The sequence below is a fragment of the Lepidochelys kempii genome, chromosome 3, assembly GCF_965140285.1.
Source record: "Lepidochelys kempii isolate rLepKem1 chromosome 3, rLepKem1.hap1, whole genome shotgun sequence".
In the NCBI taxonomy this organism is placed as follows: domain Eukaryota; kingdom Metazoa; phylum Chordata; order Testudines; family Cheloniidae; genus Lepidochelys; species Lepidochelys kempii.
Genome location: NC_136382.1, coordinates 171,233,842 through 171,251,554, shown reverse-complemented (window position 1 = coordinate 171,251,554; position 17,713 = coordinate 171,233,842). Strand labels below are relative to the sequence as shown.

Sequence of the window (17,713 nt, the reverse complement as noted above, 5' to 3'; positions counted from 1 at the left end):
AGTTTCCAGTATTAAGACACATACTTGCATTATTCAGAAAGTTTACAAAAAAACATCCATAGACCATAGGTAATTATTACACAGGTAAAATACACACAAATAGTAACTTCCATGTGTAGACCCCAATGTTAATTCAGCCCTGTAATAGTTACATAAAGATCTCTTCATGAACCACTGGGGTGAAGTGTGTCAACGACGTACAGCAACTTTGAATAGCAGTTTAGGAGAGTCAGTGAAGATGACTGAAGTCAATGGCAAGACACTGAGTGACTTCCAGAGAGACAGGACTTCACCTACTCTATTTACTTGCAAATTTTGGTAGGCAGATTGTAATAACCCTGTGTGACCTATGCAAGTTACTGTACTTAGTCTCTCCACGTTGTTTCCCATCTCTCAAATGAGGAGGACCATATTTTTCTATCTCATAGAGGTGTTGTGAGGATAAAAACATGAGAGTTTTTGAGCTGCTCAGATATGATGGTAATGGGGACCTTCTCCCCACACACACGGCAGAGTTATATATATCTAGTTGGAATTTAGTCAGGACACCAGGATTGGCAACTCAATTATTCTGAGAGGTGTCATTGGATATTTTATGGTGTGCAGAGCCCAAGCCTTATATCTTGGGTTGGAACACACTCTCCAGCACAAGAGATTCCCTCAGCACGATGGCCATTGGTTCAGTATTGACTTGAAGAAGAGTGCCACCTATTGAATCACCAAAGCTGCTTACATTGTAACACTTACTACTTTAAGTTTCTTCACAAAAAATATGTATTTGGAAATGGAAGGGAAACTTTCTAACCTCGTGTGACAGTAGCCATCTTGGCAGACACGAGGGATTGAACTGGGGATGTCCAGAACTGAAAGCATGGCAGACATTGGCTGACAGAGGTAACACATTCACATCTTCCATGGCTTGGGCACAAGGGAGACAGGTAGCACACACTGACCAGTGAGTTACATACTTCCCCTGAGGAAGCTCATACCAAGCATTTGAGTCCCACAGCAGTTCAAATTCCAGACTAACCTTCACTTATGACACCATCATCTTGGCTGACACTTGAACCAGGGATCTCCAACAGTTAAAAACTCTTTAGCTGCGGATTGGGCACAGAGCAAGACACAAAATACAGTGAATAGTGGGTTACATCAGCCTAACATGAAGACTGAATTTTTCCCTAATTTTGTAAATTGAGACTAGAATGTGTGCATTATATTGTGGGAACCAGTGAAAATACAATGCTGGATCTTAATATATATTATATACAAAGACTGTTAGAATAACATTATTTAGGTGGTAAAGTCAAGTTCTCAAAAGTTAAGAAATGTCAGTACCACCTTAATTTGCTTCCCTTCTGTGTCTATCCTGAGCACTGAATAAGGCAAGGGTTCTGTGATCACCTATTTAAAAGATATACCATAATATATAAGAACAAAGGGGCCAAATTAAGGTTGCACAGGCATCCATAAACCTGGCATCTCCTAACTTTCAAGGACTTGACCCTAAATAATGTTTTTAATGTAGCTTTTAAAAATACAGTTCCCTACATTAAAAAAAAAAATTAAGTGCAACTAATCCTCCGTGCCCCTCCATTGTGAACCATCAGCAGAGTGTGAACCATGAGCCTTCAGCCCCAGAACAGACATCTAACACTTGAGCTACAGAACTAAGCACGTTAGCTGGCATTATCAGAAAGCTGCTATCCCGAATGGGCAGCTGGTGCCAAGTGGTGTGTCTGCAGTGAGGGTGGTTGGAGGGAGATTGGCCTGCAGTTGGTATCTCAGTCAAACTTGAATGGAATTTCATGGGACAAAGGCCCTTCTCTTCTCTCTCCTGAATTTCAAACGCCTGCAGCAAGCAATGAAGATGTTACAGATTCTTTAACAACAACAACAAAAAATCTGAAAAAAATCACAAGAATCTTTAATGGCAGCAAGTGTTAAGGCAACCTAAATATATAGGGGTCCCTACCAGCTCCCCCATATTGACCCAAGATGATGACATTAGCAAAGTGAAAGCATGATTGCATACTTACTACATTATATCCAAAATACAACTGTAACCTTCATGTATCTTTCAGTAGGACAGATTCTAAATTTCCTGAGAGGGACTCAATAAAAAATATCAGGGCATAAAGTCTGTATAGAGTCCAGTAGAGCACAACAATATTCTACCCAGTATTGTGATCTCCTTAATCAACAGATATATTGTGGTCTTGCCAACCTATTAGTCCATCAATGGAATGGAGACACTGTATGTGTCTAAACCCCAACCACTGAGGGGTACATTTCCAAAGCAATGAGCAGACATGTAAGTCCACTCACATGAATGTAATTTGGAGTAGTAGGAGTATTTCCTGAGTCTTCTGGTGAATAGGTATCCTTTATTAGCCAGGAAGAGGTTTACCAGTAAAAGCATTAGTCAGAGACAAGAAGATATTAAAGAAAGAAAGAAAAAAATAATCTGATAAACACATTATGAGGGATCTGATGAAAACTGGCATATATATATAAAGGAATCAGCACTTATATTGAAAGACATAAAGGCAACGTATTATTTTGATGATTTTATTGTTTTTTTAATCTTCAAAATTTTCTGCCATGAGACAGGAATGCATGATAGATAGAAATGGCTCAAACATCTTCACATGAAACACTCTGAATCATATTTCATTCACAATTATTTGTCTAAAACATCTACAGTGACATAATCCCACCCATTTCCATCCATTATCACAGATTTAATTATCGGTTAAACAGTAGTTGCCAGGAATTGAAAGCTGTAAGGCTTTTTGCATATTAGTAGAGTCTTTTGAACTACAACACAAGAATATCACAACTATAACTCTCACTTTACATGGCAACCCCTAAGCAATAGATGTTTCCAAATGACATGTGTTGCTTATGTGGAGTTCATAAAAATGATAGAGAGAGCTCTGTGCCTCACTGGCTTTGATAAACCCTTTTTTCTTTATTAGAATTATTTTCTCACCTTACAGCATATTCCTCATTTGAAACCATATAATTTGATGAGCTGATCTTTATTTTCTGTCACTATTATTGGGCAAAACTGTAAGTCAGACACACTAGAGCTCTCCAATAAAATACTATGTACAGAGCACAGTTTAAGCAGTTGGGTTGCTTGGAATCCACATCTCCCTTCATTTGAAGAGAATTATTTTGAGGTTTTCTGGAACTGTTGTAAACAAGAGGATATTTTATATATATATATATATATATATATATATATATATATAAAATATATATATATATATATATATATAAAATATATATATTTTTATAAATATCCTCTGGGAGTCCATTTGAGTTTTTTGATCTTACCAAATGATGACTAAATACCTGATCTGTAGCATTACTCCTGAGAAGATACTAGAAAGGGAATGACAGTTTTGATGCACTTTGGAATGGCACAATCACGTAAACGCTCGCACACTTAAGACTTATGAACTCATCCAAAGTTTCTAAACAAGACTTTCTAACTAAAACCTAAAATATCAGCACAATGCAGCAAGTTAAAAAAATTCTATGTAATCAAAATATAAACAAGTACATAGGAAATGCATACTTGTCAGTAAATCTATTTTTTCTTTTTAATGTAGGAAACTTATGTACTTAAGAAACAAATGTAGCTGTCTGACAAGTTTTGTAAAAAAAACTTTACTTTCCAAATGCATAACAAATGCCATGATATCCTGTAACTGGCCAGGTATAGCCACATAAGAGCTGCATGGCTTACAGCAACTCGGCGAAAGAAAAATCACCAAAGAGGAAATCTCAAAATACGCAACATTATCTAAATTATTGTGATATTATCATGACTGCTAAATGAGCCAGTAAAAAAACATTTGCAGTTTATTGATTCTTAAAGTCACCACATAACAGGAAAAAAAAGTAACATCTTACTATACTAATCCCAAGCACCAATTTAACTATATTTATATTTCTTCTAGACATAAGGGAACGATTTCTGCTTGAAGCCTACGTTTAACCCTAGAACCATTAGACTTTTGTTTTCTTGTCATGCATTCTCTTCTGTTCACATCAAGGTCAATATAGAGATTCTTAAGTTTCAAAATATCAAGGCGAGCAATTCTTTGAAAACACAATTGCCTCTTACATTGTAATCAACTTTTAGGTCATCAATAATTCATGAACAAACAGATGTTTTGTTAAGTTCTATGATTAAATAGGTCTATAAACAAGGATCAATAAAAACTGTTCCTTGATATGATTTGCATTAGAACGAGCAGCACCTAGGGCAGACAGACTGCAAACATGTCCACACTCCATTAGGAATTAGTAGTGTTAGAAAATTGCATATGTGTTATATCAAGAAGGCAGTTTCATGAACATGGCATTATTCTTGTTTTTCCTTTTTTCATTAAAGAAAGAAAGAACAGCTCCACAAAATTAATTTTTCAGATTTTTTTTATGCACCTGGAAAAACAGCACAGTATTATTCAGCTGGTATTTATTCAGTGCTTCTGTTTGGTGTTAGTACTTCCAGAAAACACTTTCACAAGATTAAGGTGGTTTATTTCAGCTTTTCCTTAGAACTAACCTTTTTTCCAGTATTTACATCATGCCACTTCCTGACAGCAATTTCAGAATTAAAAATGAACCTATGGTTTTGTCCCACTACTAACGTTGACCAGTTCTTGACAAACTGTCAAGCTGGGCCCTTGGGATAGTTCACATATTGAAACAAAGTCAGACTAAAAAACTCACTGAAACCCAACTGCTGGAGTGGGCATGAATCTCAGCTATTTACCCTCCCCTATTTAAACCCTCTCCCCTTTATGAAAGCACACACACAAACGGAAAATAAAGACCATCTGAGTTAGAAGTGTTAAGACACCGGTGAATTATCTTGCTGGTCTTCAGTAACAGTGGATTCACTTTGCTCCTCACTTGTTTCATTGGATGGTTCTTCGTAGCTTGGCTCACCTGGATCCAGACTGCTCCCTTCACTTTGCTCCTCACTTTGCTCTTCATTGGCCTCCACAGTCTGCTCCAAATTGCTCTCCACACATGTGAGAGAGCTGCCGGTTAAGCTTTCATTTTGTGCCATTTCATCAAATGATTGTGAAAGAGGGGCAAGGGACTGTACCACACTTTCACTTGCAGGGATGGGTGTTTTGGTTGTGCCAATTTCTACTACAATGTCATTTTGTGGCAAAGTTATCTTCTCCACAAGTCTCCATTGAATAATACTCATGTCTTTCCCTCCAGTTGAAATCAAGTGGCCATCGTTATGCGTAAAGCTGACATTTGTCACATGACTGCTGTGAGCACTGTATTTGTGACTGGGGGCCTATTGAAACAAATGGGGGGGGGGAGAGGAATTAACTGTCACAATCTTTTCCTGTTATTTGTTAATATCAAAACACTACAGAAATATCTGCTAGAGTATTCCAAAGAATAATTTATATAAACCTACACAAATCTATATTAAATTTCCCGCCCCCACCCCCAAGATATACTTTTCTCTTGAGTATTATTACTGAACTGTATAAATTCCAAATTGTAGGAGACTTTTCCACATTTGGGCTGGCTGTATGTCCTTATGAAATCTGTATCTGGAAAGGGCCAGATAAAAATAGATAATTTTAAAACACCCCGAACAAATTTAGTTTGCCACCAACTGGCAATCAAAATTATTTTATAAATAAGTTACTCTCTTCCTACATACTATTATTTTGACAGGGTCCCTGTCTCATTCAGGGCACAGGATGGGCCTGCTATGGGAACCCATCTTACAAACAGCTGAACCATCTGGCATGGAAAATTTCACCCCAAATGATTAAAGTTTGCCAAAGTTGCAAATGAAAACAGGGTCTTATAAGGGGAAGTGTCAGGCACCCGTAACCTTTTCTACCAGCCTTGTCTATAATACACCCCACAGAGTAGTCTAAACTTACCTTTGGCTTGGAGCAGGGATACTGAAAGAGATGGACCTTACAGAAATCATCAGCAACTGCTATCACCTTTCGATTATGGGATCTGATAAGAGCATTTATATCCGTCCCATCTGATCCTTCAGGCCATACTCCTAGGATACAGACACACAGATATATTTAATAACAGTAATTTAAAAACAAAATTTTAAAAAAATCCTGAAGCAAAAATATAATCCATGAAACCTAAAATAAGGTTAAAAATAATGCCAAACAATGCATTTATCAAATTAAATTAGGAAACTGAATAGGATATTGAACTCAAGTTTATATTTTGTCATGCCAAGAAAATTTATCTCACTTGCTAAATTGCTATTCAAGACCCCAATCCTGCAAATATGGATATGCAAGTGCTTAACTTAAAATTCAACTTGTTGCCAAAACAGATAATTCTTAAATGAACACTGTTTGGTACATGTATTCATGTTCTAAAAGTGATGTGAGTTTCTGAAGTATGTAGCAAACTTAAATGCAGCACACTATATTAATTGAAATGTTTGTTTATAAACCATTTTTTGGAGCAAAATAATTATTGTGTAGTGGAACCCTCTTTCTAATGGCAGTATGATTTGAAACAGACCACTGATCAGCATAGTTTGCAGAGAAACTCAGCCTGGACATGTGCCCTATAACAGTGCTTAAATAAAACAAATACATAGTGAATTGCACGTAAGTGCAAAGCATAGAATTGGTCTGTCTAGACAGAAGAAAAGTAGCATCGTGTTAAGGAACAAAAAAGGAGCACGGAATTAAGAAAAAATAAAAACATGCTCTTGAGCTTCAACATGCAGCAAAAATGGGCTTGCATATCTAAGAACAAAGCAGAAAAAAGGGTAAACTAAGAATTAAAATATGATACTTTTCTCCATGGTGCCAACTTTTACAACTCGGCCACCACCTGCTGGGTGACTAGGAGTTGTATAAATATGAAGAGCCTTTTTTGTTTTGTTGCATTTTTTAGGCACTGTGATTGCAAAGGATATCAATTATCAAAATAGCCAGGGAAGGCATATCTTCCCACAGCTACAAGCATTGGTTTAGGCCAGTGGTCACCAACTGGTTGATCGCAATCGACTGGTTGATCACAATTGACTGGTTGATCCTAGATCCTCTGACAGTCAATTGCGATCTCCGGCTGCTAAAAGTCCGGTGGCACAACAGGGCGAAGGCAGGCTCCCTGCCTGCCTTGGCTCCACACTGCTTGCGGAAGCGGCCAGCACATCCCTGTGGCCCTGGGGGAGAAAGGGTGGGCAGGGGTCTCTGCACGCTGCTCCTGCCTGCAAGCTCCACCCCTGCAGCTTCCATTGGCCAGGAACGGGGAACTGCAGCCAATGAGAGCCATGGGGGCAGTGCTTGCAGGCAGGAACAGTGCGCAGAGTCACAGCATGCTGGCCACTTCCGGGAGCGGCATGGGGCCGGGGCAGGCAGGGAGCTTGCCTTAGCCCCACTGCGCCACTGACCGGGAGCTGCCCGAGGTAAGTGCCGCCTGGGGGCAGCCCGCACCCCTCCCGCACCCCAACCCCAGCCCTGAAGCCCCCCTCCCAGATACATCACCCCATACCTCTTCCTGCACCCCAACCCCCCTTCCTGGATCCTGAAACCCTGCCCCAGCCCCGAGCTCCCTCCTGGAGCTAGCGCCGCTTACCCCCTCCTGCACCCCAACACTCTGCCCCAGCTGGAGTCCCCTCCTGTACCAAAACTCCCTCCCAGAGCCTGCACCCCTCACCCTCTCCTGCACCCCAACCCCCTGTCTCAGGCTCAGCCTGGAGCCTGATCCCATACTCCGAACGCCTGAGCCCCAGCTCAGAGCCCGCCCAAACCCCAACTCCCTGCCCCAGCCCGGGGAAAGTGAGTGAGGGTGGAGGAGAGCTGGTGACGGAGGGAGGGGGGGATGGAGTGAGTGGGGTGGGGCCTCGAGGAAGGGGAGGGGTCGATTCTGGGTTGCACTTAAATTCAAGAAGTGATCTTGTGCGTAAAAAGGTTGGAGACCACTGATATAGGCATTAAAAATACTTCCATGATTTCTTTGTATCACCAAGACAGAAACATCAGGGAACTCCAAGTAAACTGTAGGTTGAATGCCAGCCTGAAAGTTGTACAGCATTATATTTTCAACACTGCAAATTTTCTCAAAGTAAACAACTTGTTCACATCTGAAATTGTTATAAAAACAACACCTCTTTCACTAGTTTATATGAAGGTTGTTTGTGACACTTTTCACTGGGTCAGGAAATTTTATCTAGAAGATTAGAAGCCATGGGACAACTAAAGGTATGCCTAATTCTTCACTCTTTAAGGAAAGAGGAGGGAGCCTGGCCAGTATTAGAGGATATTTGATGCAAGCAAACGTTACTGTGGATAAATTACCAAAATGAACAACATGAATTGCTAAGGAAATTGTTAGGCAATATTTTGAATGTCTCAACAGTAATGATAATGTCTGTCTCATAAATAAATATCTCAAGAATTTTCAAGCAGCTAGAACTAAATTGATTGATCTTAAAATACCTTTTTAATCTATTAATATAGTATAACCAGCAGGTGGGGCTAATAAATTAACTTTAGAGTACACTCAAAACTCTGCTGCAGACATTTCTTTGAAGTTTATATTTAGGAGCCTAAATAAAGAATTTTCTTAAGCAACAACTCTACAATGTTATCTGCTTCCTGAAATTACAGATGCCATTCTAGACAGATGTTGACCAGAGAGCTATACTATGTTCCCCTTCTTAATTTATAATGAGAGTGAGGGCTCTATTGTATACACCAGTTTGATATTAGCAGTCTTAAAGAAAAAGATAATCTGTTTTAAGAAACTGGTAGGATTTTTCCTTTCAAGGTTTCAGGGAAGTATGATGAGAGTAACCCATCAACGTGGCTGACAGGGTAAAAAAAAAAAAAAAGGAAGTATCAAATGTTTAAAAACTTTTAAGAATAGCGATGTTTATATTATTACTATTATTTTGTATTGACAGAATAAGTAGTCCCTATAAGATATTGTCCTTTTGTGCTGTCACTGTAACAGACATGAGACAGTCCATGGCTAAAAAAAGCTTACAATCTGAACAGAGAAAAGTCAAAGGAAGGTACGGGAAACATGCCCTGAGAGGTGAAGTGACTTGCTCAGCATCACGGCAGCTCAGTGGCTGAACGAGGAATAGAACTCATGTCTCATGCTAGGTGATGATGCTTTAATTTGAGACTAAGCCATTGGTCCTGGATGTTTTTAAGGGCCAGGAATGCCCAACAGTAGAAAATTAAAACATGATGGGCCTGGAACTTTTAAGTTTGCAATTACACCTTGAAGATGACAAATGATTTTTGGCAGAATAACTGATGTCACGCTATTTGCTGTGCTCACTTTATTTTTAAACACACAAGTGAGTCACTGGTGGATATTTCATTCAGAAGTATCACTCAGATTTCACTTTCCATTGTGAACCCAAGACCCCTTAGAACTCTGAAGAATCTGAGAGCTGTTAAGTTTAATAAAAAACTTTAGTACATAATAGTAAAAGTGCATAATAATCTGGATGGAATGGAGATAAAACCAGAAACTCTGACCAGAATTACCAGCAACTGAAATGAAGTTTAAAATACACAACAGAAAGAAAGGGCCTGGATGGCATAGGGTACTGGTAATGAGATACAGAGCTGTTCATCTGCATGTCATCTCAACTGAATTTGCCCAGGTCATCACTCGCTCCTATCTGATGGCTGCTAAGTAGAATGAGCTGGTGGTCTAAATCCAAATCAGAGTGAATAGGTGTTCAAATCATACAGATACTGGTACAACCACAACTGACTTTCTTGCATGCAATGTCACCAGTATAGCGAATGACTGATTGAGCATGGAAACAGAATTCCTCTTGCATCTCCAGACATTGTCCCTTTATATCCAGAAGAAGGGCACCTCTGAGAAAGAGCAGGGAATCGGATACAGCTGCTGCCCATATTGTATCTGCTATGCTGCTAAATGTAGTGCTGCTGTAGGTTTAGTGCTTGCAAGATGGCATCTTTCATTAACTCAAAATATAAAGTAGAAAAAATGTCAAAGGAGTGCCTCAGATCCAATCATAACATCACAGGGGGTAAAGGCCTGATTCAGTCCGTCTTCCTCCTTTAAAGTATTTCATTGCTCACTGACCAGGACATTATGCTCTTGTGAAAATGCTGAAAGCTTGGTTCCTTGCGCTTCCTCATTGCTACCTGATGAATCTCCTGTGAGCCACTAACAATACCCATTCCTTCATGGTACAGTTTCCACTCTTTCAGTATTTGCTCCATAACAGCAAAGAAAGTTAGGAAATCAAAGTTGCAGACAAATATCGTTAACCAATCCAGTCTTACACACTCAGAGCTTCAGGAGAAAGCAGCCATCTGCTCTGAATGCCATCAACAGAGATTGGATAAACATGTGTGTGTATAACATTACATTAGCCTGAAAAATTAACAGGAGCCAGAATCCTGATCAAAATACCAAGCAGCAGCAGTGTAGGTATCTGTTCACCTACACCAGAGGGATGTTCCAGCATATCTCAACTGTCCACCCCTAAAGAGAAAGGACTGTAGGTCTTCAATTATAAAGACCAAACTATCAGGTGCCTGGCTTATTTGACGTACAAGGGCATCACTGTAGCCACCAACTTAAATGTAGCTCTTCTAGAGCACTTGCGTATTAAGGAGATCCTCTCAGAGGGGGTATGTGGTCACCATCAAAGGCTACATGAAGAGTAAGCATTCAGAAAAAAACATTTCTCCATTTTCTTCCTTCCAGCAAATAAATTGGCATTGAAAACTGAACTCCCACTAGCCAAGAAGAAAAGCTTTGCACGCTCTTTTCTCTCACTCCCAAGGATTTACTGACTTGCTTCTACCTACTTTTTATGTTTCATATAAGTGTGAACACCAGAGGCAGATCTCTTGTGCTAGTGGTGAACGTGAAACATTTAGCACCCTGCTAACATGATTTGGTTCACAACACTGGCAGGTTGAACAATATCTCTCAACACTTCTCAGAAGGGCTCTCACTTAGGACTGACAGAATGCCATTTTGCAGAAAATAACTTGAACTATTCAGCCACAGCCCTGAGTTTTGGCATAAAAATCACACAACACTGTCCGTTCTTTACATTTTTGTAGATTTGTTTTAAAAAATCTGTTTCATTTTTTAAAGCACTCCTCTTTTGCAGACATAGGGCACATTTCTTTTCTTTGATTGTAGTCCTCAAATGGTGTAGCCACCCTCCTGAGTCATGGACGACACAGTACAGAGTATACACCTCAGATCTTCACTGTACTTTCTCTCCTCCCTATTCCCATCCCCAGTACCATCTCTCAAAACACAAAAGTTCATGGCTCAAGGCCCAAACTCCGGAGTCTACAATGAGTAGAACAAAAAAATCCCAAACCTTTAATATTAAATGGAAGATGAATATGTATTATCTATGGAGAATATCTACCTTCAAAGAGCTACATCCTGCTTAAGATTGATCACAAGACCAGCACTGCGGTCAGTCTCCTGGGATGGTGTGTCAGACATAAGGGAATTGTTGGGGGTATCTGATAACAATATTACCAGGAGGTAACTGAAGAAATTCTGTACTGACATTCCAATTACTGTCCATGATCATTAATCAAGTATTTCCAATTATAAAATCTAGCATAATAGAGGTTAAACAAAATGAAGGATAAAAGCAAGTTAAAAGCAAGTTAAATGGTACTTACCAAACACTTGAAACCCTAGCACACAAGTGTACGTCGTCCAATCTATGTCCTTACAATCTGAACGATTCCTGATAAGTTTACAGCCACTTGGAATGTCCCCTTTAAAAGAAGTGAATTAACAGTAATGGCATATGAATTAGATCCACCTATTTTGTTCCTTGAAGACACTAAGAATGTTGGAGAAACTAATTAAGTTCAATTTTTTAAACCATTTTTGAATCATTCTGGAAAGCTAATGACAAGGCCAGCACTAGATTCCTCCATTGTGGGAGACATCCTTCACCAAATTCCAAGTACTTCTGAGCTTTATTTTGGACCCAAGAGCCTGACTCTTCTCTCATTTACACTGGTTTTACACCTGTGTATCTCCAACAACTTCAATTTCACCTTCCATTACTTCTAATTTACAATGGCCTAAGATCAGAATTGGGACCTACCTCCCACCCCTTATTCCTTTGCTCCCTCATTAAGTGCTTTATAAAATGTTTCAACATCTCAGACCTCATGCTGCCAGACCCCATACTTGCTAGAATTAGCAGTCAGTCACTCACTCAGGAAGTTTACTTTAAAAATCATGATTCTGGGTAGTGAGGAACCATTTGTCATGGGAGTCTCAATCCCCTTTCACCTTGTAACCAGAAAGGGAATGATTCTGTCTTTCAGTTCAGCAGTTTGGCATTGATGGATTGTAGCCCTTCACCTCATTGCACAGATAATTACAGTCACAGAAACTTTGGGCAGATTCCGATACAGAACTCTCAGCTCACAGCTGAGTTGTAATCGGTGGAATAGACCTGTGAAGGTGCAGACATTTTTCATATCTGAGGGGTGGTTCTCCATGCTTGTAAAGAAAGAGGAGCCACAACCCATCAATTCCAGACTGATGACTTCCTTCAAATAGAATAGGTGGGAAAATCTATTTTTTAAAATAGATTAAAACGTCTGTGCTCTGACCAGCTCACCTTGCTTTAGGTGTGATACTGCATAGTTGTTAGATACATCTACTAGGTAAATAAACACATACATTTAGAAAATCAGAAGGTATGCCAACGCTATTACTATACAGCTAAATAAATCCTGTTATTGGTTCAAGCTTTTCTCTTTCAAATCTTACACACTTCAATAGATCACACTGTTGATACAAAATAGACAACGTATACATACTATTTTCGAAGTGCAAAACCTTTTGGAGCAACATCACAACCTAGTGCCACTTGTTCTGTAAATTCTAAGTTGTTATCCTGATTTATGACCTTGTAGAGAAGTAAACTATATTTGGAAGTGCCATTAGGTAATACACAGCTCTGAATAATATCAGGTTACAAAAGTTCAAATTAGTTCCTTTGTCAGAAAGCATTTTGCACAGACAGCCCTGACCACATACATTCTTCCATGTATTATGATTGCTAAGGCAAATTTCTGTCCAGTACATATAATTTAATTTCATACTTACAGTATAGTATTTCATAGTCTCCTGAGTTTGACATTATATACTTGTTGTCTGGGGACCAGTCAAGGTGTGTAATATAGCTGGAATGTCCCTAAAGAATAACACAATAATGCCAACATGAAACTTTTAATTTAAAACATAAACTTGTCCAGTGATGGCTTAAAAATTAACAAGGCATAGGATAATTAAAATCAGAAGTAGTAATGAGTTGTTCTTTTTCCAGGATCTGTTGCAAACATTTGCATTCCTGTAAAGATTCTCATTACACAGAGAAACATTTGCCAATGACTAAACAAACATGAATCTGGCAAAGTGCCTTTCCTGTAACCTATTAGAGTTTCAGAGTAAAGTGGATTTTTCCTTGGTAATAATATTGTCCCTTCATGGTACAAATTAATCCAAGCAGACGAGTTGTTCAAGTGTGGATGAGTTCATGAAACGACAGAGCAGAGCTCTACTTACAACCAGTCAATTAGGAAAAACAAATCTTGTTGAATTGTCTTTTGATAGGGCAATGAGACTAAATGCATGAATTTGCATTACTAAAGGTAGAGGAAAATGGCAGATTTTCAGAAGTTCTCAGCACTCTCAGTTGCAACTGGGTTTTTAGACAAGCCTAGCTCCTGTTTAGGCACTTGAGTAAGTAGCTGGATTTTCAGAAATGTACAGCTGCCAGGAGCTGAGCTCTTGTGAAAATTCAGCCTAGTGGGAGCTACTGGTGCTGGGCTCTCTTGGAAATGTGGCCCACAAACCTTAGCAATACAGAACACTGACACTCTGATGAACAAAGAATTCCAATAGCTGCCTCCTACTTTTCTCTTTTAAGGAAGATGAAATGATTACAAATAAATGAGCTCGAAGTCTTATAAACATTGCTTTTATAAATCAGGCAGATTCAACACCACAAAGAAGCCAGCATAGACTCACGGGAAGCTCACTTATTTTTACACTGTCCATGCTGCAGCAAGTTGAACTTTTCATACAATTTTGCCAATAATCTTGCATTCTGCTACCAGTTCTTATTTTTATGGAACAGCACTGTAAACTACTCAAAAGGGCTCAAAATTCCCCTTTATAAGGAAGGAAAAGGAATACTACATTTGTTCAGGTGGTAGAAAATCAATCCAGAAGTTGCAATAAAAAAAAAAGAAGCTTTTTATTTGGAAATGGTTCACAACTCTGAACAGTCTCTGGGTAAGTTATAAATCCACACTGAAACTCAGAAACATGACAGATATGTAATACAGACCAATTCTTAAATGACTGCAGAAAAAAACAAGGTGGGTGAGGTAATATCTTGAAAGGCTGCAGATTACAGAGCTCAGGATTTGTATGCTCTGTGTTTACTAAGAAAGCTGCACCTGACCCCTGCTTTATGTTTTGATCTAGCCTCGTCAATTAACACCTTTATAAAAAGCACACCTGCACAGTTGTAATTTCAGATTACTGCACTGCAGATTTTAAATCCCTCCAGATCGTCTATATTATTACACTGATCAAGTTATAATAAGAAATCCAACTGCAGAATGAAATCATAACTTTATAACTGATTTCTGAAAAACAAGGTTTTTCTTGCGCATGGCTACATTACACTGAAACCTCCACTTAAATACAACCTTTAACATGCAATTCTGTTTCTAAAGGGACCAATTTAAAGTCCCTTTAAAGTCAAGGATTCAAGTACACTTCTGTTTGACCTTTAGTAAACGTCTACTTCTGCTAGGCCACTGACATTGCTGGTTTCTTGGACTGCCAGCTAACGCTGGTTTTGCTGTATTTAGTTTTGAACAAGTATGATTTTTATTAGATTGTAAATCTACAGCAAGTTGATATGGAAAACTACAGAAAGATAAATATATACTATAGCCTTAAGAAAACACTTTGAACTAGCAAATATAATTTAACCAAGAGTTTTCAATTTGAGCAAAATTCTTGCAGGAAAAATTCAAGTTACAATATACACAGGGATATGAGCTATCAGATTAATTTGCTGTGAATATTGTTCTTTTTCTAATAACGATTGCTCTTGCCACCAGTCAGCTACAAATACACTGCACAAGAGGGCCTAATCCTACAATGCTTAATCACACAAGTAACCCTGCCTCCCATTGACTCTAATGAGACTATTTGCACAAATAAAGATTACTCACTTGAGGAAAGGTTGTGGAATCAGGCCACAGCACTATTTAAACAATGGCTGTATGGCTAATTTTAAGGTTTTAACCACGCCAATGGGCACAGTCCTGGGAAGCTGCATCACTCCATGATGAGTTCTGGGACCACATTTGCGGCTACACCCTAACAGTGTCTGCACCATATTCCCCTAGTTTGACTGTCCACTGGCAGGGGTGGGGGTGGAGGGCATTGCCCCACCTTTTTCTCCACATTTTTGTGGCAATATGTACCTCTGGCAGAATTATGAAGGGGACAGCTCCTGCAATCCCCTGAACACAAGAACTGTGAGTGTGATGTGATGGGTAATGGGGTAGGAGCCTCCTTGCGTGCTTCCCCTTCCTATTCATCTCTGTGTTCGAGCCAAACACAATCTGGCCCTAGAAATCTGCATCTACATAGTATAGCGGCAAAATTAATTAACCAAGTTAATATCAAAGTATTCATTAGAATTAGTTAACAAGATTAGTCAAACCAGATTACAAATGAAATCTTGTATTCAAATGAGCCTTTCTTTACATAGCATTAAAACGAGTAACTCTAGCCAAATTATATGCTCTAGCCAAATCTTGTGTAAAACATGAACTGTGACATCAGTCAGCATTGCTGAGCGTGCTTTGTAATGGAGCACTTTGTTTCAGTCTTCTGACAAAATCCAAAACTACTATCTTACTTTTTCAGATGTTAAAGTTGATTTAAATCATGTATGTGTCAGCATTTAGTTTACAGCCCTCGACTTTCCTAAGTATTTAGAATACTTTGGCAAACATCCACAATGCAAGGTTGATGGATCAATAGCTAGCATTATGAGCATAACCTTATATATCCGTCACTAATCCCCGCTATTTGCCTTACAGCATGTGCATATTCAACTAGTGCCAAAACACAAAGTCACTCTTCCCTGTGTACACAAGGTCATCAGTGTAACTGATAAACCCACACTCATGGTAACCTTTATGTTAAAGACCCTTAGGCCTGATCCTGTTCTTATTTAAGTTAATGTCAAAATTCATTGGAGCAGGTTCTCGATATTCATGAATGAACCTTACACTTGTGGAGAGAGAATGTGGTGATGGCTTTATTAATTTCATATATATTCCCATCTGTAAATGTATCTCTAGGGGGTATATCTACTTAACATAGATTGGATTTCTGAAAAAATCCAAAAGATATCCAGGCCTTAGTCCATATAATGGAGTCTGTAATTTTGTGAACGGGTTCCTAACACCTTGACAGGTAAGGACAAAGTTAAATTATCCTTACAGACCAAAGAAGAGTAAAACTTGGTTCCTGTTTCCCTCCCCTACTGCATAGTCTTCCACCTCTTCTTCCCTCTCCTTTCCTTAATGAACCTCCCCCATATCCACCAGAAGATGGCCTCCCCACCTCCATTCATCCTCTAGTCTAGTGCATGGCATTGAGGACAGTCTCTCTGCCCCATCTCCCTCTGCAGATATGTGTTCCTATGACTCAGGACCTGGCACATGGTCCCTCCCAGTGAGCCCTCTTCTTAGCAGCCACACAATGTATCCTTCGAAGTTCTTACATAAATATCAGTGATGGCTGCTGAGTTTCTTGCAAAATTATACAGCATGTATATAAAGATATATTTATCATTCTGCTCTCCGACCTGCCACAGGATCCCCTAGAGCACTTGCTACATTTAGGAAAATGACTAGTCCTGATGATATTATGTACTTTAGGATTAGTCATGGCCTTTGAGGTTATTAATTTATTGTTGATTGACAGATCTATACTGTAGTTGAGAAAAGGCTGCATTGTACTTTATGAGAACTACAATACACTGAAAAAAATTAAACACAAAATGAGACAGGGTTTTTTTCTCTCTTTTTTCAAAACCTTAAAAGTTGCAAACTAACTCCAACATGGAAAAAAAAATTGGACAGCCATTTACTAAATCCTGCCAGACCTTTGGCAGCTGTTAAAATTCCTTGGGGTGGTGGGAGGGTGAACAAAGCTATTGGCAAGGGGACTCTGTGCTGGAAAATCCCTTGAAGCAAGCAACCGTGACAGGATGAATCTAAACATAAAACGCTGTCATAATATTTTAAACAGCACAATTTTATATTCCAATAAAAATCTTCCTTCAACAGCTACCACAGAGAGGCACACTTCCTTTCACACACTGTGCACTTATAACTGGCTATTGAAAATATCTGGCTGGACAGAAGCCTCCCCTTTCATTGCTCATGTTTATCTGCCTCAATGGACGCAGGTGGTAAATTCATAATCCACGGATCACAATGTCCACGGCTCAGACCGCAAGTTACCCTTCTTTGAAGCAACAGTAAAAATCAAGATGTTTGTGGCCCTGAATGAATAGGTGACAGATAATGATGAATAATAATTAAATCATGCTATA

At 39.1% G+C, this 17,713-nt stretch overlaps 1 protein-coding gene across 7 annotated transcripts in view; it reads right to left on the bottom strand.

The window, feature by feature from the left end:
• Positions 1–3,293: 3,293 nt before the first annotated feature.
• EML4 (EMAP like 4) overlaps positions 3,294–17,713 on the bottom strand; it is a 257,086-nt gene continuing 242,666 nt past the window's right edge. For all 7 annotated transcript variants that reach the window (XM_073339049.2, XM_078852282.1, XM_073339047.2 and 4 more), the window contains 4 exons: positions 13,162–13,249; positions 11,709–11,807; positions 5,946–6,076; positions 3,294–5,338 (listed from right to left, as the gene is read on the bottom strand). In XM_073339049.2, the coding sequence (XP_073195150.1) occupies positions 4,874–5,338; positions 5,946–6,076; positions 11,709–11,807; positions 13,162–13,249 (783 nt within the window). In that variant the 3' untranslated portion in view covers positions 3,294–4,873. The remainder of the gene's footprint in view (positions 5,339–5,945; positions 6,077–11,708; positions 11,808–13,161; positions 13,250–17,713) is intronic.